Source organism: Plectropomus leopardus, chromosome 10 (genome assembly GCF_026936395.1).
Source record: "Plectropomus leopardus strain MGB_pleo_1.0 chromosome 10, ASM2693639v1, whole genome shotgun sequence".
Classification (NCBI taxonomy): domain Eukaryota; kingdom Metazoa; phylum Chordata; class Actinopteri; order Perciformes; family Serranidae; genus Plectropomus; species Plectropomus leopardus.
The window spans coordinates 10,131,944-10,156,552 of record NC_142185.1 but is presented as its reverse complement, the minus strand read 5'-3'; the positions used below and the strand labels follow the sequence as shown (position 1 = coordinate 10,156,552).

Sequence of the window (24,609 nt, the reverse complement as noted above, 5' to 3'; positions counted from 1 at the left end):
AAAAGGTTTTGACTCGTAAAAGGCATGTTTTTTTTCTCTTTTGCCCGCTGTTTCTTTCTCCTCTCTATTGTTACACTGCTAAAATAAGGTTGTAAAGTGTTTTTTATTATACCCATTACGTGCTAGTTAAATGGCGGCCCAAAAATTGTCAGTTTGACAGCTGCATTCCATCAACAGTTAGCACTTTAACAGGATGCTGCACAGTGTGAGTCCATGGTGTATGGGCTCAGTGCATTAGCTCATTGCTGAATCATTAGACAGGTTCAGCCCACATGTGCACTGTGCTAGAGTTTAGGCAAAAATAATTAGACATACATGCTCAATCTGATCTATCAACAGTTACAGGCCTTTTAAATAGAAATGACTTTTTGCTGCTGTGCTACTTCACTTCTGAGTGCCTGAGATGAGAGAGAAGCTGATTTAAGCAGAGCACAGTAAGTCCTGCCAGCTTGCTTCCCAGCATGGAGTTTGACTTTTTTTTTCCCACAAAGAATTATTCTTGATAAAAATACACATAACGAATGGGAGTTTGTGAGGGACTATCCACTCTCATGCCTTTTTAAATCACAACCTGATTAAAGCTCGAATGTAATGCAAACCAACTGCCTTGTCAGCACCATGGACAGCTCCTTCAACAGCATGGGCTCCAAAAACACTGAATCAAGATATACTGAACAAAAACTTGAGGCGCTTTCACACCAAAAAAATGTAATATCCTTCATTTTGGTTTGGTTCACTTTCACACTGCACCTTTGAAAATGGACCAAACCGCCTGGACAACATCACGCAGTTACAACAGCTGGGGCGGTATTGCCTGAAACGAGCACTGACCAGGAAGAACGGAAGCGTGAGGAAGAAGAAAACCTGGCTCACTGATTGGCCAGGACTGAAAATGGAAATCCATCCCCATCAGCTGACTTGTTCAACACAAGCCGGACTTGCTTTTCCAACTTTTTCTTTGTTTACCTCTGCTTTTTTGGATTAGCACTGTTGGTTTTATTTATTCTTTTTCTACCCAAAATGCACTGTGCTCTATGACACTTCCTCTCTTTGGTTCTCTTCCTCTCTTTGGTTCACTGGATAGTCCGTTTGCATTTCCCACTGTAAGCGAACTGCAACAGCATTCACTTGCAGGCGAACCGAGACCCATGTTTTCGGGTGGACCAGTTTGCTTGTTTGGACCGCACCAGAGTTTGGATGAGCTTTCACACCTGCACAAGCAAAGTGGACTATCCGAGGAAACGAACTCTGGTCCGTTTAAAGCGGACCAAACAGCTCTGTTGTGAAAACTCCCTGAAATGCACCATATTTGTTTTTGCTCTCATTTTCCACAGGTTTAAATTGAAGATCCTTTTCTTTTCTATGATAATCCATCCACCTGACCAGTGTGGCATACCAAGGTCCTTATTTCACAGCATGATTATTACACTGGTGGCCCTTGGGAGGGTCACAATAAAAGGCCACTCTAAAATGTGCAGATTGATCACACGACACAATGCCACAGATGTCATAAGTCTTGAGGTGGTGTACCTTTGTCATGCTGATGCAGGAATGTCCATTAGAGCTGTTGCCCTTGCACTGGATGTTCATTCATTCCAATGTTGTTTCCCTGAATTTGGTAGTACATACAACCAACCTTACAATAGCACAAGTTAGTGACAATGACAAACTGATGTCAGGTCAAGACCCTAGTGAGGAAAATAAGCACACAGGATCATCCCTGAGACCGATTCTGATGGTTCGTGCAGAAATTCTTAAGTTGTGCAAACCAACTGTTGCATGATCTTGTAGGTGAAAATGCTGGATGTAGAGGTCCAGAGTTGGTATGGCTACATGTCGTTTGTGGTTGTGAGACTGGTTGGATGTACTGCCTAATTCACAGAAACAACACTAGAGTCAACTTATTTTGGCAAAATTAACATTCAGTTCACAGGCAACAGCTCTGGTAGATATTCCTGCAGTCAGCATGTCATTGGCAAGCTCCCTAATAACATGCGACATCTGAAACATTTTGTTGTTTGAGAAAACTGCTCATTTTAGAGTGACCTTTTATTGTGATCATCCCAAGGCGCACATGTGAAGTAATGATGCTGTTTTAAGCTTTCAACTATGGCTCTTGGCAGCGGGGGCTTTAGAGAAGCAGGAAAGGCATTTAAAATAGGGGTCGATATTTGTTTTTCAGGGTCAATACAGATGTGGATTATTAGTTGTTAATGGGACAGATAACCGATATATGGAATCGATATGCATATGCAAAAAAATTAAAATATTCCTGTAAATATTTAGAATTTGGAATGTAACAAACTCCAACATAAAACATTGTTTAAATGACTTTAGCAAATGTTTTATTTGTGTTTAAATATGAATATTTAAATAAAAAAATGAATAAATAAAATGCCAACCAGACCAGTCATCTTTGGGTTTAAATGGATTTAAATGGCTATTTCAATTTCAAGATCTTGCCTCAGAATTTCTTTACTCAGCATTGTCCCATTATGTCCTGCTTCATTTTATAAGCATCTATATCTGCACAAGTGACAGTCAGATGTTGTTATACGGTTTCCTAGAGCTTTTGGGCATATGCTTCATTATTTTAAAGGCATTTTCTCTCTAAAATTGTGATGTTTTTTAAGCGAGGACAAAAACTTCTATTTATTATTTCTTTTTCCTTGATTTAATCAGGTCCAGTTACATCTATATTGATGCAGCTCTCAAGCTCATCTCCCATTTGTTATGTGTATTTTAAGAGTTTGATTATTCACATAAGCCTTACAGTTGCTGAGATATACTCTATATTTAAATATTTTCAAGCAGAGACTTGAAAAAGGGGAGCAGGTAATAACAGGTTCAGAATCTTGATGTGCCACACCTGTCAGGTAGAGGGATTATCTTGAAAAAATGCTCCCTAACACAGAGTTTAACAAATCTGAGACCAAAATGTGTGATAAATATATCTAACGAGTGCATTAAAAAATCCTAGGTCTTACAGTTAAACCTGTGAAAAATGGGAGCAAAAACAAAAGTGTTGCATTCACATTTTTCTCCAGTATAGCTGCTCAGTTAATTAAAAAGGAGAGAGATGAATAAAAACGTAATAAAAAACACTGTGCAGTAAATGATTTCTGTGCGTCAAAGACACTGCTGCCATCCCCGTCCCCTATACAAGTAACGCGTGCCATGAATTAATGCTAGGGGGATAGCTTCAACACAAGTCACGTGGTGCTGACTAGTACAAGGCAGAGGCGGCATTTACGCACCGTCCAACTATTTGTTGGAGAGTGCGCACACTGAGGGCTCTGATGACAGATAGGGGTTTTCATCATGACACTTATGACACGAGGCTCACTTTTTCTCTTCTCGCGCCAAGGGCAAACTCGCGCCACATCCCACACTGATATCTCCGTTGCCAGCGTGCGCCCGGGTCTCTTCCTCCGCGGGAGCTGCGATGCCACGGTGCTCATCTTTGGGAAGCTCCCTGAGTGTACGAGAGGAGGACCCGAGTGGGAAAACATCGTGGACTCCGTGATGTGATGAGGTCTACTGTATCATCCTCCTCACTGAGCTGGGCAGCTCAGCTTTGGACCACAACTTGGAATGAAACTTTCTTATCATGTGAAGCTCTTTTTCTCAATGATGCGCCGACAGCAGAGTGGATGTTTGTCTCGCGCGTAAAGCCTGCTTGATTTCACATGAAAGTATAGTTGATATATTGTTGCGCTGCTGGAGATCAATGCAGACTGACGAACTATGAACTTGTTCGTGTGGATATTAGTCTCAAACTTTTTCTTTCGCTGGACTTCGGTTGACGCACAGGTATTTATGTATCCACTTTTTTGCACAGCAACACGACACTACTGCTATTGAAATCATGTTTGCCTAACGGCAGTCTCCTCTTCAGCATTGCGCGATAAAACATATTAGGGAACGTTCGTTATTTATTGGACGATGGGGGTGGAAGGGGTACAAAACTGGGGAGGACTTCAAATAATTTTGTGAGCTATGGGGTGGAGTTATGTTTTTCAATTTGGCGTACGGGAGGGAAATTCAACTCTAAATGCTCATATTTTCTATTTATTTTAATCCTTTGAAACCTGAGTAAATTGACTTGATTTCTTTCAAAAACATGGTAAGAAGGTCATGAGCAGTGGAAGAAGAGATCACCTGAAAATTAGGAAAAACAAAAAATAAAACAAAATAAAAAATATCAAATAAAATGACGTTTGAAATAGTACTTAAAAACTGTAATAATTTCATAATTTTGTAACATAATTTCAAACACGAAATTTAAAATAATTAATGATATAGTTTTCCCTCGCTTTCTTCTTTTTTTCCTTAGACATTTTTCTCTAGATTTAAAAAAAAATAAATTTCTAAATCTACTAATTTCTTGCAGTTGGTGGAAGTTGCTCATAACCTTTTCCCCAATTTTTCAGAGAGAATTCACACCCTTTGGCTCAGTGTCCAAAGGTTTAAATATCCGTAAAAGGGGTCTGAAAGCAGCACAAGAAAAGTGATGTTGCTTTAGGTTTTAAAGGGTAAAATACTGAGAACCACAAAACCTGCAATTTGGTTTGAAAAACATTTTTTTAAATGGTCAAATATGGTTATTTATGGTGGAGGGAGGGTAATGAATTCCCCCCCAGTCACTCATGGAGGCTCAAGAAAACATACTTCCTGTGGGGATCATGATATTTAAAAAACCCTGAAGTCACACCCCAGCCACCCCTCTTCTCTGATGAATAAAGTACAGTCCCTAAGCCCAATGTAATTCTTGAGGAATCGTCAGCAGAAAAGCTGCATGTGAACATAATGGGACTCAGTTTACCTCCATGTATACAGACACAACAGCCAAGCTATACAGAGCACCTATTTTTGTATGAATTAAATTGCGTTCTCCACCCAATTAGTATCTTTCTTAATGTTTGTGTTGCTGAGGTATTTACTCTCCATATACAAAAGCTACAGAGCTGTATTTTATGCTTCAGTCAGTATGTTCTGCCAGCCTTTACACTATTGAGATGAGTTTATCTGCAGCTCTGTAACCGTCTGACCTGTTGATATCTGCTCAACATTTCTCTTTCTCTTTTCTCTATGATCTATTTTGCCACAAAATCAATGCAACACCGGCACTGCACACAGTCTTATAATAAGCTTTTCAGGAGCTGTTAATTCCTGATTTGATCTGAGTTGTGTAACTAACTGTCATCTACTAGTTGTGCACACTCTGACCCTATTACATGCTTCACAGCATTTGATGGTGTCTATATGTGAAGTTCTCAACCTTATTTCTGTCAACGATCCCTCCATTGATTAATCTATTGATTATTTTTTCGATTAATCTATTGATTATTGTTTTTATTGATCTAACTATTATTTTTTTATTACTCGATTAATATAACAACGAATTAATGAAAATAACATTTTAAATCTTGTCATACACTGCAGGGCATTATTCTCCAACAAAAAATAGTCCAGTCCTAACTGGTAATCTGTGTTTTACAGTCTGATATAAAGTCTCTCTAAAATAAAATGAATGCAAGAGCTTGGTCCACTCAAATAAAAGGAATGTAGTGCAATCTACATTTAGCAATCCAACAGCAAAATAAATCAAACAATGTAAAATTCAAATCACTTTTAGGGGGAGTAACAAAACAGTTACTCCTTTTTAAAGTAACAAGCCTCAAATCTAGCAGTCCAACAAAACATCTTACAGTAAAATTGATGCAATTTGAATAAAAGTATACCTTTTCTCTAACAGAAATATTTATAACTAGTCCATTCTTTCTGCATCAAAATAGACCAGCCTTAACTGGGCCTAAAGGCATATCGTTGCCTGCTGATATTAGTGCTGTATTTTCATATTCATAAGAACATATTGCACTCATTTATGAAGTCCTGCAATCTCCTGCACAGCTGAATACCCCGTCCTGTAAATGTTTCAAAATAAAATGCATTGTATCAGCAACTGATGGAATTCTGTCCACAGCCACAGTCAGAGGGCTTTTTTTTGAAAGGGAAGCAAGGAAGTTGAGGTAAAACAAACATCCTTGTATTTGCTCATCTCTGTGACAGAGAAAGACTTTAAACTACAGTATAAAGTGGTACAGAGTCAACAAATGCGAGCATCACATGTAAAAAACAGTGAGCCACCGTTTCTCTAGATGTGCTGCAGCTGAAATGCAGCTCAGACGCTTAATATCAATCAGTCATTGAATATATAGTATCTATATATGTTGATTATATATGTTGGATTGACATTTTAAATAAACACTAACTAAATAAATCAAGCACAGAGTGCTCACTTTTTAATATTTTTTATTAATTTATGTTTTAAAGAAAATATGTTTTTTTCCCCACAGCCCAAGCCCTACCCAACCTGATCAATTAGTAAGCATTCATGGCCCTAATCTGGCCCAACACTTCAAACTTTTTGGGACCTCTTGGGACCCATCGGGACCTGTCGGGCTCGGGTTGAGATTGAGACCTCTATTGTGCCTGGCTGTCTGCTGCTTTGGCTATGCCTCTGTGCGCTGAGATTGTGATGCTCTCAATAACAACAACGTTCCTAATGAAAGGTCCAGCTGCAAAAATTTAAAATCGATATGTGGTGGAAGATGTTTTGAGCATGGCATGCTGCCACAAATAAATGAATGTGTGGGAAACCCTGCATAGGGCCACTAAGCTGCTGCATTTGATGAGTTTGGAGTGAGAACGTGTTGTTGCATTGTGTGCGCTCATTGGGACAACCTGTTCATCCTCAGGCTTACTCTTATAGTCACTGACAACCCCGATGCCTTTTTCACATGCTTATTGTGTCAGAGCTGTTTAAGCGGCCTACCACATGTTGCCTGTGGATGTTTTTGCCTTTTTTTTAAATTTTTTTTTTAACCTTTTTCAGATTTGCACTGGTGACACTATATTCTGTAGTGTCACTGAAATGAAAACTTAATTATTTCATGCGCTTACGTAACTGCTCCTCTTCGTGTTCAAACTCCTTTTTATTTTTACGTAGTTAGATTTCTGTTTGATTCATTTTGAATGTTGGTAGTGACGAGCTGCTGCAAAAAGGTGAAGGCCTCTGAAGACTGTACCATAAGCTATGGTTGAGGAAATATCTGAAGTTAGTCACCAAACTTGCTTGGTTATTAGTCACTGACCTGTGTAAGATGCTGTTGGTTGTTCAGAAGGGAGTGTAACATGAAAAAAGGGTGTTGTTTTGTCACCACTTTGAACTGAGAGCAGGAGTTTTTTCTGCGTAATTAGCACCATGGACAGCACCCTCAGCACCAGGGCTACCAAGGAATGAAAAAGATGCAGTGTGGAGAAACAAGGCAGAGAAGTGACTGATTATGTAGCTTTAGATTACACACCAGAGCTGAAAGCTTCTCTCTACACCAGAAGCCTTGTGCTGAGACAGAAATGCCAAGGTTTTGTAGGGTTTTTTAAATAAATTGATTCAGCAGCCTCTGAACTATAACAGCTGTTCATTGTTGGACCACAGTAGCAACAGCTGCTTTGTGCCTGTGTGTCTTTTTGCATTCAAGTAATTCCTTTAGAGCAGAAGTGCTACTACTGAATGTCATTGCTTTTGGCTGGCCATTGAATTTGGACAGATAGGAACTGTCTCCTTTCTGACTGACAGACACTATACATGCATCTTTGATTTCGTTTTCTTGATGATATGATGAAAAAGAGTTTGCCGCTAAACATTGACAAACTCTTGGCTCATATCTGAATGTACAGACATAAACGCGCACCAATGCTACTTCAGTGGAATGATACCGGTGGTTTTGCCTACAGGTATCTCAATATCTGCATATGAGCAGATCCTTGAATTCTCAATAGGGAAAAGAAATGTGCGTATGGCATAACAATATCATTTTAATGCAGAATTCAATGCTTCAAATGGGGTCGTCAGGGTGTCTTAAATAGTAATAAAGGCCAATTAGTGTGAACATATAGAGTTTGACTCTTAACTTACTCTCCATGAATCATAATTGTCCCTGGTTTTACATATGCATTTCCAGAAGATTCATCCTTAAAGTTAACTAATCTTTGGGAAACATTTTCCAGAATGGAGCAACACATCAAACGCTACCTGAAAAGTATGTGTGAGTTCACTCATTAACACATACTGTGGGCATTATGCAGTCAGTTGTGAACATGGCTGCCATTTTTACAGAAATGTATAAATGTCTTGCACACAACACCGTTCTATATAATATTAGTGTTTCACAAAGAATTAGAATCTATGTGTGGTGGTAGCTGAGTTCTATCAAACGAATGCAGAGTGTGATATAATGCAATATGGTGTGATAGTTTGAAACTCGCATCAAATTAGGACATGATGTTATGTGAACAGTTAAGTCAGTGGGCCCCCTTGTTATCTCTGATAAACTGAGGCAGCTTGTCAGCATCAACATTGTCTTTTAGAGTTATTTAGAAAGCCAGATCAACTAATTTATGTCGATGTTGGGAAGAGGTGGGCAGAGTTGAGCTGGTGTGAAAATTTGGAACTGGTTTTATACTAAGCCAAACACTGGATCAGACCGTTATACCAAATTTTACCAGGTGCCGCATGCTTAACTCAGCAGCTGCTCCTCAGTGTAATGTAATAACACCATGCTCTTCTTCTTCTTCTTCTTCTTTTTTTCTTTAAATATTTGAAGGGCTCTTATTAACAATAAGTAAGTTACAGAGTTAAACAGCAGAGCTATAGAATCACTAATGGTTATTTAATTTTCACAGGAAAATTGACTCAAACACAGTGAGTAAGGATATTATTTTAATAAGAAATTCATTTAAAAGTCATGTAAAAAAAGGTTTAAGGGTACACTGTGATGAAGGGGATATAGCTGAATCATAAAGAGAGGCATCACTTCCTGGATCCATCGGGACATTTTTTCCATGATCGGATCCATGCACATTTCATTTCTACAAAGCAGTGTTTGTGAAAGCAGGTCCTGCAATGACAGCATGTTCTGTCTGATATTGAAGCTCTCAGCTCATGCTGAATCCCTTAAATACACACTTCAGTTAAGTCATGCAAACCAACAACATCAATATGAGTTTGGAAGTCAGCATTCATTTAACCTACAGAGTACTCTCTGCTGCCCCCCCATGTAAACATGACTATGTTTATGTATATATGAATATATATGTGTGTGTGTGTGTGTGTGTATATATACACACACGCAGTATATGTATATTTACTATTTAAAATGGATAAAATATTTTATTGTACAGATGTGTTTAAAGTATTGTTTCCATGTCTTCCTTGCCTAGCTCTTTATCTCTCTCTCTTTGTTTATTATGAGCAGCATGATGCACTGGGGAATATGTGGTTGGAGTTTGCCCACCCACACACACCAACACACACTGACAGCGCCAACTGTTAGCATCACTTGGCTAATCTCACCTGGCAGTTATTAACGTGTTTACAGAGTTGAGCTGTTTCAGTGTTGGTGCAGGACCATTAAAAGGCTCAGTGTCAGGTGTGACAGCTTGTGCTAACTAGGCAGACGTTGAACTGAGTGGAGAGCAGCTCGAAGACATTCCTACAGTGCTGCATCTAACCTATGTAACATTAAATCGATCTCATAGTACACTAACTTTTAACAAGGATAATGGTGTCCCTATCCTATTTCCACAGAGCGCCCTGGTTGCCTGCTTTCAGCACTATGTAACCTTGTTTTCTCGCGAGAAGTGTGTATGGCTTTACGGCATTACTTCAAGTTATGTCTCAGTCTTGCATGCAAATAAATAAATAATTCCAGTTTATACCAAAAATAGTCTCTGTCCTTGTCAATCTTCAAATAAGCCTTTTAAGTTTGGACCCAGACCTGTATCAACTAGCATGTAATAAATTACCCTGTCCAATGTAGCCATTAAGCTACGGCCTATTGACATCAACAGTTTACTTGAATGCACACCTAATCTATACATGTAAACAGTTTGCAAACAATCAGATGTACAATGTGTGTACAATAGCAGAGTCTTGCGTCAGAGTCAGAGTTTGCACAAAATCCAGTAATATAACTGTACCTTGTCAGTTGACATCGTTCTTTGGCCTCTAACAATGTCTACACCGGCTCTGCATCCCCTTAGCTTGTCAACACATTGTCTGTGAGGAGGGGGGTGTAAGAGTGGCAGTGTTTGCTACACTCAGACAGTGTTTGCTATACTCAGAGACCTTTGGTTGGTGAAGGATGGAACCAATGTGGCTTTTTTTCCCTTACAATTTTAAATGTATTTTTAATGGGATCATTAAATTCTTGATATTCAATATATGAATTCCAAATTCCACTTGCCTTTTTTTTTTGGCAATTTACATTCATATTTTTACATTGGATTATTTTTATTCCCCGAGTACTTTATATGTGAGTTCCAAAAAACGCCCGAGTACCATTGTTATCTGACTACACACCAAATTAAAGAAACAAAAGCTTTCCCTTCATCTCAGTAATTAAATCTTCACTCCTGACTCTGTATCCCTTTATGTTTTGGAGCAAATGTACAGATTCTGCCTGGAATATGTTCACCAGTAACACTTTTCCCAGTTGATTTGCCATGACATGCTGCACAGGAGCTACAGGGAGAGGTTTGGGGTGGATGGTGGGCGTTCAAAGCACACAGCTCTGACTCCAGAGACCGGTGTGTGCATGTGCCTCATGTGTGGTTAAGGTTTAAGCTTGAAACACATACTGTATTGTTGACCTTTTTAGTGTTTAACCAGGAGTAACTATATATAAGCACCATCTTCAATATCTTTAAGATATTCAGGGATAAATCTAGTTTTTGCACAAGCTTTGCTGCTACAACAGTTCCAGTTTCCACGAAATAGGGAGACATTATTGACATCATTTATTATAATAAACACTCCAGGGAAATGGCAGTAACATCAGAAAACATCCTCTTCCACTGTGACAAATGAAATGCCAATTTTAAGCATACACATCTTAATACTGGGACATAGTCTGTAAAGGACAGTCAGTATGCCTGACTTGTTTATGCTTAACGGTCTGTCAGTAATCTGATTTTACAGTTCAGTAAACTTGACATGGTGCTATAAATAAAATGTAATTCTCCTCGACAGAATGACAGGTCATGAGAGAGCATGAATCCATAATGATGTCTTAATTCAGATTTTCAGAGCATGTACAATGTCAATGTCTGAAATAATTACTGTCTCTGCAGACAAATATGAAACTTTGAGGCAATGTCTATTTACATTACATCTGTTAATTGAGCTGACATTACAGGGTGGCTTATGCACTCTCTTCATTTGTGGCCACAAGAGTGACTCATGTGTTTGATGTAAGGTAAGTCACACATCAGAATGGGTCTGAGTAAAGTACAACACAGTGTCCAGAATATTAGTGCAAAAATAGGAAACTAACAGGGAGTAAAAGGTCTGGAAACAGCAACAACAAGAAAAGAATAAACGAAATCACTGAAAGAGTGATTGAAAAAAAAACCCAGACAAGATATCCTGCCATGCGGTTGTATGTGTTCGTGCACCAGTCAAGTTGCAGTTACAGTTCACATCAGTGTTTACGAAAACATGGATGCTTCATATACATGTCCCTTCTGACAGCTCAGAAGACTTAAGATTCTTGAGTTATGGCCAAAAACATCTTTTGTGAGGTCACTGTGACCCTGACCTTTGAGCTTTGAGCACCAGATTCTAATCAGTCCATTCTTGAGTCCAAGTGGAAGTTTGTGCCAAATTTAAGGAAACTCCTTCAAGGCCATCTTAACTCACTGAGTGCCAGCCCTATTATATGGCTTGTGCCAGCTTTTCTGGCCATTTTGTGTCATCTTTCAAGACCCACAGAATATTTTGTACAAAGACTCTGAAAACACCGAACAGCTTAAATGAAAGAAGAAACTCTCCTTTTTGTCATGGAAAAAACGTTTGTTTGCACCTTGTTCCATTCTTGATTTATCTGAAGTTGAATAGAGGCTAGTTTCATCCAAAATACCACTTTTTTCTAGAAAGCTGAGAAAAATGCATTTTTGTGAAAGGGAGTCTGTCAAGCAAAACAGTGATTTGAATGTTATAATTCTGCCTTCAATGATATAAAAGACATCTGAAAATTGTATTACAAATGTGTGTTAATGTGTAAATACACAAAGTACAGCACAATGCAACAAATCACGGCCCCAGTTCAGAGAGAGAAAACCCACAAAAGAGAATCCTATTCCATTATTCCTACCTGCAGTATTCGGGCAATTGGGCCTGCTTTGAACACTCATTCAAAGTAAACGCTTCGGACCCTGCGGGACACTCAGTCAAGAGCGTGGGGGTGGGGGGTATATTATGCCGATATTGAATTGATGTAGTCAATGGCACTGAGTTAAGATACTGTGTTCATGAAAATGAGATGGATTCATGGTCACAGTGACCTTGATCTTTGACCACCAAAATTGAACCGGTTTCATCCAGTTTCAACATTTGTGCCAAATTGAAAGAATTCCCTCAAGGTGTTCTTGAGATATCACTTTCACAAGAATGAGATTGACGAGGTCACTGTGACACTTGGCCTTTGTCATTTATCCAGCAAATATAATCAGCTCATTGTTAAATCCAAGTCATTGGTCAAATAAAAAAAAAAAGTGTCCACGAAGCGTTCGTGGAATATTACAGTCAAAAGAATGTGCCAGACCGAAATGCCTCGAGCCTAGGCTGTTGCCAGTGCGGAGGAATAACTGACTTACTGTCCCATTACTCAGAGTAATTGCTCATTTTAGAAAAGCCAAGGCAATTGATGATACACAAACAGATATAGATACACAGGGTTACTGATCTGATCTTGTTTTTTTGTGCTCTACAGATGGGGTATGATGGTCCTCTGTCTGCACAGGAGCAGATATACATCCTTTATGAAATCAAACTGCAGTGCTACCAGAACCTCTCCAACACTGACCCGGGTAACATATGTGCACAGAAAGTTACATTTTTACAAAATGCTTCATAGTTGTCCATGTTTGGAGTAATCTGAAGTTTCTTCATTAATTTCAACTTTTAAAATGGCAGGGGAATTTTTGTAAAATTAAAAGCTTTTATGTGTTGTGTCTGTTTCGTCACATATATACAGTAAATTTATGGACAGAAGATATAGGCTATGTAAACAATTGACTGTTTACTCAACACTGCCCCCATGTAGCCTAATATTGCTACTATGCCTGCAAGCTTAAGCTAGCATGGCCTCTGTGCAGTTCCGTAGCAAATTTACAAAAGAATTTACAATAAAAATGTCTTTTCAAACAATTGTAAATGGATTTTAAACATTAGTACACTAAGGCAAACTTCCCATTTATAATCTTGGACTCACTATTTACTGTCAGATTTCATTAGTGCTCGCTAGCTATGAACTGATTGAAAACACTCTGCTGCTTTTTTATATTCTCAAACTATGTTTGCAATTTTAATTTTACAAGAGAAAAGGCTTTTATGAGGATCAGCTGATGTGTTGGCAAACGCACATTATCATATTGGCTGGGGTTTCTGGAGTGTAAATTTAGAAAATGTTAGCCTCTGATAGCATCCAGGATGTGCTTGTGGGATTTCTTTTAATTAAGTCTGTAACCCCACAAAATATTGAGTCCTACTTAATTAATTATTTTTCCAATTTGAAACCTCAGTGCTCGATTTTTGTTTTTCTCTGACTTATGTACCTCACAGACTTATGTATCTCACAGGGATGCAAATATGGGGTTCATTTTATAAAATTGATAAAAACTGAAAAAAAGGGATAATGCCAATCAACAAACAAAAGCTATAACCCCCAAGTTACCATTATGCCATGATATGACAAAGAGCTACAGTGTCAAACACAAAGACATTTCATTTGAACCTCACAGCTTCAGTGTGAATTGCCTGCGTTTGCATTTCTTATTTTTGGTTTATGATTCACAGTTCTTTCTTTTGTGAGTTTGGTCATTATGGTAGTTTGACAGATGTTCTGGGCATTCTTTTTTGGTTCTGCTCCTCCATTGGTTGCATAAACTGTCACTCATATCCTGCCGGGAGCTCTGGCAAGCAACAACAAAACTTTGATGCTACTAGCATTAATCTTTTCTTGGTCCACTTAAGCTCGGCAAACAAATAAATGTTGATGGCAGTTAATGTTTGTTAAGCCTCGCAGCAGACAGGAAAACCAGTAACTCTGTTGTGCTAACAGATCCGTAAAATTATGCTCTTTTTTAAAACATTCATTCAAAAACATTTTTGGCCCCAAGCAAATCCAACGTTCAAATATAGCATTTCCGTATTTCCCCAGACTGTGCTCAGCTTTTTGGTAAATGCACTACAAACACTGCCCTGCTGTTCTCTTGTATTAGTTAGTAGTATTTGCACACTGCTTAAATCCAAAGCATGATGGGCTTTCCCTCCCTTGTTGAGACTGCTAAGCTATCACTGGTCAGTCACTCCTGGGGAGAGGGGTTGAGGAGATGGTCAACTAAAAAAGTGTGATATAGTCCCATGTATGATGAAACTGTTTTCAACTTAACTGTTTTTAATTTTAAACCTTTACGATGTAGCATGAAAAAGTAGCTGTGGCAGCCAGATGCTGACCAAATAATACTTTCAAATGTAGCAGCTCCAACTGATTCACATTTATTATACTGAAAGAATGCTCAGCGGTAAAGTGTGAATTTTGTGTGTTTACTGAATAGAAAGAGCATTGCTTTTGAAGTTTTCCATATATAAGTATGGTCATTTGTGAAAAAGGGAGGAGATGAATCAGCAAGAGGTGCTCATTTATTTTTGGGGCGTCCATTTTTATGTCCTTAAGTGGCTCTTACCCACAAGAACAAGTGTTTTTTGATTTTGTATTCATGCTACAGAGTAAAATCCATTGACATCAACTGGTTTCGTGAATAACTTGTTTGCAAGACCACATGTGCCTTCATGGGAAAAATAAGCCTAAACCAAGATTTAGTGTATGCAGAGGTGTTTAACTAGTGTTTTAATATAGGGGTGAATACTCATTGCCTCTATACACCGTGAGCAGGCTATAGATCAAAAAAATGTCAATATGTGTCTTCAGCAAAAGAAAAAAAAGTGTTAAAAAAGGACTGACATAATGTGTATGTTGACTTTGTCTGAATTTTTCTCGCTGTAGATGAAGTGTGCCCTCCAGACTGGGATGGTCTTATATGTTGGCCCCATGGATCCCCTGGGCTGGTTACCAAGGTTCCCTGTCCGTCTTACATCTACGACTTCAATCACAAAGGTTAACAGTTTATCTCATTATTTTGCAGATGTACCATTGTCAACACTTAAAACTTTAAGAATAAAAAGTTAGATTTATTTATTTAGACTATAAATAGTATTGTTTTTTGCCTTTCTACTTCATATTAGAAAGAATTTTTCCCCTCAAGGTCTTAAACTCTTTCCTGGCTGTTACCAGTTATTCTGGTTAATGAGACCTCTGCTTGAGGTGAAGATGGATGCAGCTATTATAAGAAGTATGTTTGGTCACTGGACTTTGTGCACTAATAGGCGTTTTCACAGCAGACCATGTAATAGAAAAAGCACAGTTTTTTCTCGTAACATTAGCAATGGCTTCATTCTATTTTTGTGTCCCAGTAAGTCATGACAATATGACAGTGATCCAGCATACGCAACACTGAAACTAAAGCAGCTAAATGGAATTGGGCCATCTTTAATTTCCTGTGTTTACTGCTTTGTCTTAGTCTGGCATGTCAAAATGTACCCTACTGAACAGATGCCAACAAAGCTATCAGCGCAATCAGGGAGATATTAATCAAGCACTGTCTGTAGATGCCAACAAAACCTCGACAAGTGGTGTAACTAGCCAAAATATTTAAATACACCTGTGTAGATTTACCCTTGTAGTAGAGGAGGTCCTCAGGCTGTTCCCATGCACTGTTTGCATGTACACCTGCTAAAAAGCAATGCACCACAATTTATATATAACCCACGTAATTGATAAGGCTGTGATCATGTGACCAATGTGCTGGTGGGAGTAAAGAAAGAAGTTGTCTGCATAAGGAGGCTGGTCAAAGTGGTGGATGGGTCAGAAAACAAAGGACCTTCTATCAGGCTTTTCACTCAGGGAGTCTCGTTCACCAACCATACTTAAGATGAAATTTCTTTTTAGCAAGATTTTGACATTTACCATGTTTTTTCATTTGGAATTTATTCTAAAAATGGAATTCACACACAGGAAGCAGCACTCTAACAGTTTGTGCTGACATGTCTGTGCAGAACAATGGATTGTTGTTGTCTTCAGTTCTACAGTTGTATAATATTATAGGATTTATGTTACAATAATATTTTTAAGAATTTGCAATATTTTATTCATTCTTTCAATCATTAAAAAAATGTTTTTGTTCTTTTAAAATATACACAGCACTAACACTGTAATTCACATCAGTTATCTAAACGGTAACGGTAATAATTGCTGACTGATCACACCAGAAAATATCACTGGCAGTTGGGATGGGTGTGGCACTCGGCTCTGCTCTGAGAGCTGTATTACTATGACGCATGAAGTTTGTGGTATTTAGTTTGGGTGGTTGATTAACGCACATTTTTAGCATCCAATGTATCTCTTGTGTTATTTTATATCCACTCCTTATGCTACTGAATATGACAGTTTGTTTGGCACTTACTGTCTGTAGAAATACCTCCACTTCTGAATATTTAATTTTTTTTTTATCAGAGTCAGAGTCACAGTCAGGGGCTCCACTCCACAGACTCATTTCTCTCATGTTTTCTGCTTCTTGTGTATATGTTTGTGCACACGGCACTGCAGTCTTGTGCCCTCTGTTGATTTGTGAGGACAGTGGAATATATCATTTAAGAACACAGGTGCAAACTATTCTGGGGTTAAAGAACACGTCATGAAACAGACTTGGAATTTTCTTAAAAACAAGATAAAACTCAGGAAGACATTGGTGAATGAGGCATTGGTGAATGACAGCCATTTGAAACTAAGCCATCCTTGAGTTATTTTAAGGTTATCACCATGTTTCTTTTCCTTAACATAACCCATGTAACATCAATTTGCAGGGTGCTAAATTGTTACATAACATGAATCGTTATATGAGGATACATTTAATATATCAAGACTGTTATAAATGTACTTGACTATTCCATGAGCTCCACCTAAATGCTTTAATTACAACCAAACTGTTTTTTGTTTGTGTTGTTAATATCCAAAATAATGTAAAAGTATGCGTTTAAAGGAAATGCATACAGGAAGTGTGATGTCAATGGATCCTGGGTGTATGTGGACCGCTGGAACAAAACATGGACCAACTACTCCGAGTGTCTACGCTTTCTGCAGCCCACTGACGAGGATGGGAGAGTAAGTATGAATGTCAAATATTGAGGCAGCAGCTGATTTGGTTATTTATGATAACTGGAATTCAATGCGAGTCATCCGTGTCTACTTACTGTCACGTAGGGCCACTGTGCAAAGTTTGGTTGGTGTCACAGAAGTTAATTCATATCTTTTCACATGATTTTCTACCAAATGAACAACTACCATCCTCTGAAACAGTAGCTCCCACCTCCTTTTGCTTATTTCCTCTAAATATGCAGCAATTTCAACTTTTGACTCCTCATCACACGCTGCATATTTATACCTTGTTAGGAGTTCATTTGAAGAGTGACTGTCCCTTTTCAGGCAGTGCATTTTGTTTGTATGAGTTATTATTTGTTTTGAGGCCAAAGGGGAAAATAAAAAAACAACACACACCCAAAATAATCAAAATTATTTAAAAAAAAAAACTTTGAAAATAAAAAACATCCCAAACTCAAAGTTATTTTAAAAAAGGAAAAATATGCCAAAACTCACCCATTTAAAATAGAAAAAAACACCTTCAAACTCAAAATTATTTAAAAAATGAAGAAACATCATATTTTATAAACTCATATGTTTTCATACAAGCATCTTAATGTGTAAAGTTATGAAAGTGAATGTAGTGAAATGAAAGCACAGTGAAAATTAAATGTTCTCTGAAATGTTGTGGAAATGTCTGAAAAGTTGGCAAAATTGTTTGGAGGAGGATTATGCTTTTTCTCACAGAACTTCCTGTGTAATTATCTCCCAGTAGCCAAAATGTATCTTGCATGCTCCAATTGAGAATCACTGGGCTCTTTCTCCTCTAATCTGATACTTAGCAGGTAACTGACCAATGCACTAAATTAACTGGTGCTCAGATACTGAACACTAATCATAGTTGGAGAGTATTTCTTTTTGAGAAGTCGACTCTGCTCTAACCAACAGGCTGAGGAGTGGAAAATAAGTGTTCACGTAGAGAGTCGGCCTGTCAAGAAGAGTAAACACTCATTAATGCTTTGTTGGCCAGGGAGCCATGATGATCTGTGTGTTGTTGAGACTTTGTGAAAAACTCTCACGCTTTTTCCCTGAACACAGCCACCTGCTGGGGATTGCTATTTAATTCAACGCTTATCAGAGCTAGACTCAAGAATTTGAGTCCAGCTTGAGTCACAAAAACAAAGTGTTGAGACTTCATTTGAGAGTCCAAGAAGTATGGAGGGATGTCTGAGGTGGATACCTCAAGCTGATATGAAATCTTTTAATTTGGATCTGAGAGGAGACAGTGTGACTCCTCTGATACTCATGGATAAACAGCCAAATAACAAGCCATTGTTTTACTTTCTTCACTTAAAAAACAAAACACCATGAGACAACGTGCAGCTTGAAACAAAATACACCTCAATCAGGCGAGACAAGTGAATAAAAAGAGTTGTTTAATACAGATTGCAGGGGTACAGATCAACAAATGATGTGATAATTAAGATTTGACAGAAAGGTGCTTGGACTTCTGAGGGAGATTTGTCATCATGCAGCACCTAAGCTGCAGCAGATAAATCCCCCATAGAGTCCAGACACTGATGTTGGTGGCTGATGACTCTGAGACTGATGGCTGATGGGGCTGATGAATGTGCGAAGACTAGGCAGTGATGGGAAGGTGGAGCGTGTACACAATTGCAGCATAAAAGTTCTACAGGTAGAGAGAGAACCGTGGAACCATAGAACCAATTGAATAATATGCAGTAAGATGATAGGATGGTGTGACAAAAAAAAGTTACAGTCCTAAGCATTAGGCTTGGGCAGTATGTATTTTTTCATGCCTTTATATTTTCCTGGAAATTCGCCAGGTTATACAGTATATGACGTATCAGTGTGTGGCATAACCCCCCACAATCTTCATCTGAAACACATACATACACCTTCTGAATTCATCATAAGACTGCTGCATGGCAGGAACTGATGTTATTTTTTTTACGGCTGCTGCTCAGCTGCAGCACATCTAGAGAAATTAAATCTTGCCAATCTTTTTCTGTATGACACACGCTGTCTTCAGCAACAGGCAGTGATAACAGTCTTTTGATAATCATATTAATTCTACACCACCCTTTACTACAGTTTCAAAGAATATTTGTCACAGACATGAAGAAATACAAATACATAAAATAATTGTCTGTTTTACTCAACCTTTCCTTTTTCTATTTCAAAATAAAAGCCCTCTGACAAGGCTTCTGTTGACAAAATCGACAGTTGTTGACACAAGGCATTTTTATTTTTTTTCAGGGTTGTGTTGTTGAAGATGCATTAGCTTGTGCAGCTTCATAAATGAGTATGTCAGGGCATAACCTCCAGGCCACATTTCCATAAAAAAAAGAGTGTGTTTGGTGGGGTATTAGCCATTGTGCATTGACATGAAAATGTTAAATGTTTCGATTTGAATAAGACTTTAAAAATATTCAGTACTGACTTTAAATACTTTAAATCTTCCTTCAAGTTGGCTGTATTTTGTTTGCTCACAAATCAAAAGCTCATGAATCCCTTATCTGCTTTTGAAAAAGTATATATGCTGTCACATAAGTTGATTGAGCTTCACTGTTTTGTACAACTCACTTATGTAAGAAACCCTATTGCAGGATCTGCCATCTGCTCTGTGAAAATGAACAGATATTACCAGGAAGGGGGCTCGAGCCATCTTTTGTTCATGGTATCAACTAAATCCAGAGGGTCCTTTGAGCCCCAGCAGTGCTTGAGAAGATTATATCTTAGATTTCTGAAAAACAGGTGCTTTGTTAAAACTGCTGATCTTGTCTCCAGTTTGTAAGCATTTGGAGATTAAAAATTTAAGACTGCTACATACATACAAAGACTGTATAAATTTAAATAAACCCACATTGTTTTTCTTTTAATTAACTTCAGACTGACATAGTGAGAGCTCTGAAAATAAGTTACTGATCCTTACTGTAAACGCAGGGGGGTTCATAATAATAATGATGATGATGATGATGATGATGATGATTAGAATGCTTATAAAAATAATAGCACTTTTCTTTTAAAAAACAAGTTATAATGTGTTACAAAGACACACAAAAAAGAGAAATGATCAGATATACAATAAAATAAGAATTGCTACATCAATAGTGACAATTTAATTAATTAATTCTATTTTATTTAAAAAGCCCAAAATCAAGAATCCTAATTTGGCTCATAGGGCATTACTACACATGTACATAGGGTGCCCATCAACAACTAGAACAATAATAGTAAAAATATGAATAATAAAACTAGTGTATATATGTTGTATATATATATTTATATATGATAGTGTATGTGTGTGACAATAATAATCATGTATGTATGACAACAGTAGAAGTATGAATAATAATAGTAGAAGTAGTAGGCAATAGGCAAAACCATGGCATTAGCACATGATCCAGTGGCAACCTTGAGAGAAAGCCAAGTTAGTAATGCATTCATGAAACATGGATGTTTGCAAATGGAGAAAGAACGAAAGAGGAGCTCAGTGTATCATAAAAAGTCCCCTGGCAGACAAAGCCATGATCTGCCTTACTAGGGGCTGGTTCAAGCCAATCCTGAGCCAGTCCTAACTATAAGCATTAAAAAAGAAGAAGGTCTTAAGTCTATTCTTAAAAGGGGGAGATGTGTCTGCCAGTCGAACCAAAATTGGAAGACGGCTACACAAAAGATGAGCCTGATAGCTGAAGGCTCTGTCTCTCATTTTGCTTTTGGAGGAATCACAAGTAACCCTGAAAACCCTGAGAAGAATTACTGAAACAGTAAAAACAAGGAAAGGTAAAACGGAAGAATAACATTAAAGACAGCAATTCTAAAAAAAAAAAAAAAAAAAGACCTCTGCCAGAGGATCTCAGGCTGCATTCAGGCTCATAACGGGATTTAGTAAGCCCACACATGCTTTAAAAGTAATCGTTAAAATTTTAAAATCAATTCTGAAACAAGTGTTTTGTTGACTCTTCTATTTGATTTTTAGAGTTTTCTTGCAGCATTTTGAGCTAGTTAACTATTTTTGAACTAGGTTGGAGTTTGAAAAGCTTGTATTCGATGAGATAAGAATACAGTTTTAATATTCAGTGCACCTGCTATTCCTTCATTTTTCCCCTGTCAAAATGTAAATACAAAATAATTAGACCCCTGGTGTTCTAGTTGCCGTTGGATCCATCTTGTTTATCCCAGCAGCTGTGAGTCATGTGTGAAACTTCTGTTTTCGCTATGAAGAAGGAACTGAATATCAATTCTTTCTTTCTTTCTTTTTTTCTTTTCACAGCAAGACTTCTTTGAGCGGCTCTATGTCATGTATACCATTGGCTATGCTGTGTCCTTCAGCTCTCTGCTCGTGGCCATCATCATTATTGGATACTTCAGGTGAGACAGGATTTTCTTATGTTTAAATGATGTGATGTCACATTCATCAGTGGATTCACTGCAGAAGGTGATTCTCTGCTGTATCTGTGTCCATTTTAACATGTATCTTAGAAAGTCTCGGGTGCAGGAACTATAAAACAGCAAGGTTAAGTGTCTGACACCATTATACTTTTCAGATTGTCCAGAAGGGAATTGGAAAGTCTCTAGCCCCCTGGGGGTGGTAATCACACCATTTTTCTGTTTTCAGCCTGTATTTTGTTGTCTTCACTGTCCTGCTGAGTTACAATTGCATACTACAGTTCCAACCATGTCCTGTGTTTCATATTGTGTTCACAATGACAAAATTGAGGACACTTCAAAATGTCAGCATAAATGTAATTTTGTTGTTTTTGTTATTGCATTTCCAAACAAAGGAAATACAATTACAAGGACAAATACAAAGACAAAAACCAAACCCCCACTCCCCACCCAAAAAACAAAAACACCACCAGCGAACAGTTGGGCAACTGATTAAAAATTAAAGACAAAATGTGTGTTGTATTTATATAAAAGTATATCAAATGCATTTTAGTCACACTATGAACCATACATTATAGAAATATTGTGTGGTAAAATTATACAAGATTATGCTCCATCACCGTTCCAAATAGGATAATAAAACTATGGGTGGGGGTTCTTATGTGATTTAACAACACATTGTCATCCCAAGATGTTCCAGGATGCCGCTACCATGATGTCAACACAGGCACATGGTGGGATTAAGCTGCTTGTGGTTATGTTTTGTCAACAAAAGCACATGGCAACCAGTGCTAGGTCATCAACAAACGCACATGTTGGCAAAAATGAAATGAAATGGGCAATGGCTGCCAGAAACATCTCCACACAGATGATAAAATCCTGTAAGCCAGTCGCTACAGCCTCCACACTTTTACAGCCCCATGTACCCATTTCTGAGATAATGCCCACTTTCACCAGCAAAGCAATGAACACAGCTTTCCAGAGAGAGACAAACACCACCATTTTGACACAAAGGAATTTGCCAACAGGTTTGATTGCACTCAGTTCCTCTCTCAGAGCCCTGTAGAACAACACCAGGCAGTACATGGATAGGATTAGGGGAGGTATGCACATGGTTAGATGTAGAAAAAAATCACATTCAGACAGGAAGTGAACACCTGACTCCCGTGTGAAAGTCCTGGGTTTGTTGGACTTTCACCATACCCGCCTGCCCTATAGTCATCTTTGCACTAATATATTATGTCATTTCCAGCAGCATTTTTAACCTAAATTCTGAGCCTTTTTGCTGATATGTGGGCATGTGTAAGGTTATAAAAAAAGAATTATATTATAAAAAGAAGTATATTTTTTGACTTACAGTTTTTGAATTTAGTTTTGGTCCTTCTTATCTTTTAAGTTTGATGTGGTCAAGAACCTGAACAATCCAAACGTTGTGAGAATGGGTTCAGAAGATTTCTATTCCCATGGGATTGAGGGTCTGGCCAGCAAAGCGGCAAAGGCAATCAGATCTGCTTCCAAGGCAGAGTGATTGTAAAGGTGACCCCGCTTCAAATCAGCCTGTGGATTAATCAGCTTCCTAACTGTTCCGACAAAAGGCTCAGACCAAAGGGTTTGTAAAGATAGACAGGACCAAAACATGTGATGCATGTGAAACTGGAGCTACATGGCGTATGTCACAGATTGGGTCCACACTCCCACAAAGTGGTGTGATTCCTTTAAAAAAAATGGGAAAAAAGGCAATGATTAACTTAGTAAGAAATGTTCCAGAAAGGGCAACATTTTTTGTAAATTTAGAAAATGATCTTTAAAAAGCCAGGGTAAAATGTCTAGGAAAAAAGAAAAAAGCTAGGGAAAAACTATACTTATAATTCTCATTATTTCATATTTAAAATTATGCTATAGAATTTTACATTTTTTAAACACAGTTGCCTTGTTTTTTTTCTTTTTTACTTTTTTTTTTTAAAATTAATAATTTTAAGTATTTTTTTTTTTTATTTTTTTTTACTAATTTCTTGCTGAATTTGGGCAATTTCTTCTTGCTCATTGCCCTCTACCCATGTTTTTGAATGAAATCAAGCCAATATTTTCACGTTTCAAAGGGTAAATGAGCGTTCCTCAAATCTTTTTTATTAATCTCTTTACTGTTGAAAAAAAAGCAGAAATGGTGGTAAAAAGCACACTTATCAAGAATTTCAAGTCTTGAATTGAAGAGCTCACTGAAATACCAAGCAACAATAATGCAGCCCAATATCTCAAGGAATTACATCCATATTCCAGCTCTCAGTGCCAATGCAGGAAATTAATACGTAAGGGTTTGCATTCTATCACAGACTAACATTCACTTTTTTATTATTGTAACCACCATGAAGTCTCATGAAGACCACTGGATACAAAAATGTGTTGTTATTGAACAGAGCTTTGGAAATCCAATATCCCATACTGACATACTTTGCTGGTTATAGGGTTTCAATTATGCTATGCTTTGATGTGTATCTTTTGTATCTGTCCAAAAAGATATGAAAAACATATACACAAATTTTGATTAAAATATTAGATTGGTTAATCAAAAACCACAATTATTAATAAATGGCAAATCAATTACTCAGTAATAGATCCAAATCCTGCGCCAAAATTACATTATTTGCAAATGTACTGAACTTGTTTAGTTATTAATTCTTGTTGCTGTAACAAAACTCTGATTCCATGCTGAATATGACAGCCTCACTGGCATGTTGCCTTTCTGTCAAGTCTAAAAGCTAATTTATGAATTTCTGATTGACGTGACTCAGCGAGGGCAACATGCAGGGAGGAGCAGTTGTTCTCTGGGACTGCTGACATCTGCCCACAGGGATCACAAAAAGCAACAGAACCCAAA

The 24,609-nt window shown here is 37.8% G+C and overlaps 1 protein-coding gene across 1 annotated transcript in view; it reads left to right on the top strand.

Moving 5' to 3' along the window:
* The first annotated feature begins 3,246 nt into the window (after positions 1-3,246).
* Positions 3,247-24,609, top strand: part of pth2ra (parathyroid hormone 2 receptor a) — a 71,742-nt gene continuing 50,379 nt past the window's right edge. Inside the window, exons 1-5 of the mRNA XM_088083869.1 lie at positions 3,247-3,813; positions 12,837-12,933; positions 15,132-15,242; positions 17,224-17,345; positions 21,619-21,716. Coding sequence (XP_087939995.1) covers positions 3,748-3,813; positions 12,837-12,933; positions 15,132-15,242; positions 17,224-17,345; positions 21,619-21,716 — 494 coding nt within the window. The 5' untranslated portion in view covers positions 3,247-3,747. The remainder of the gene's footprint in view (positions 3,814-12,836; positions 12,934-15,131; positions 15,243-17,223; positions 17,346-21,618; positions 21,717-24,609) is intronic.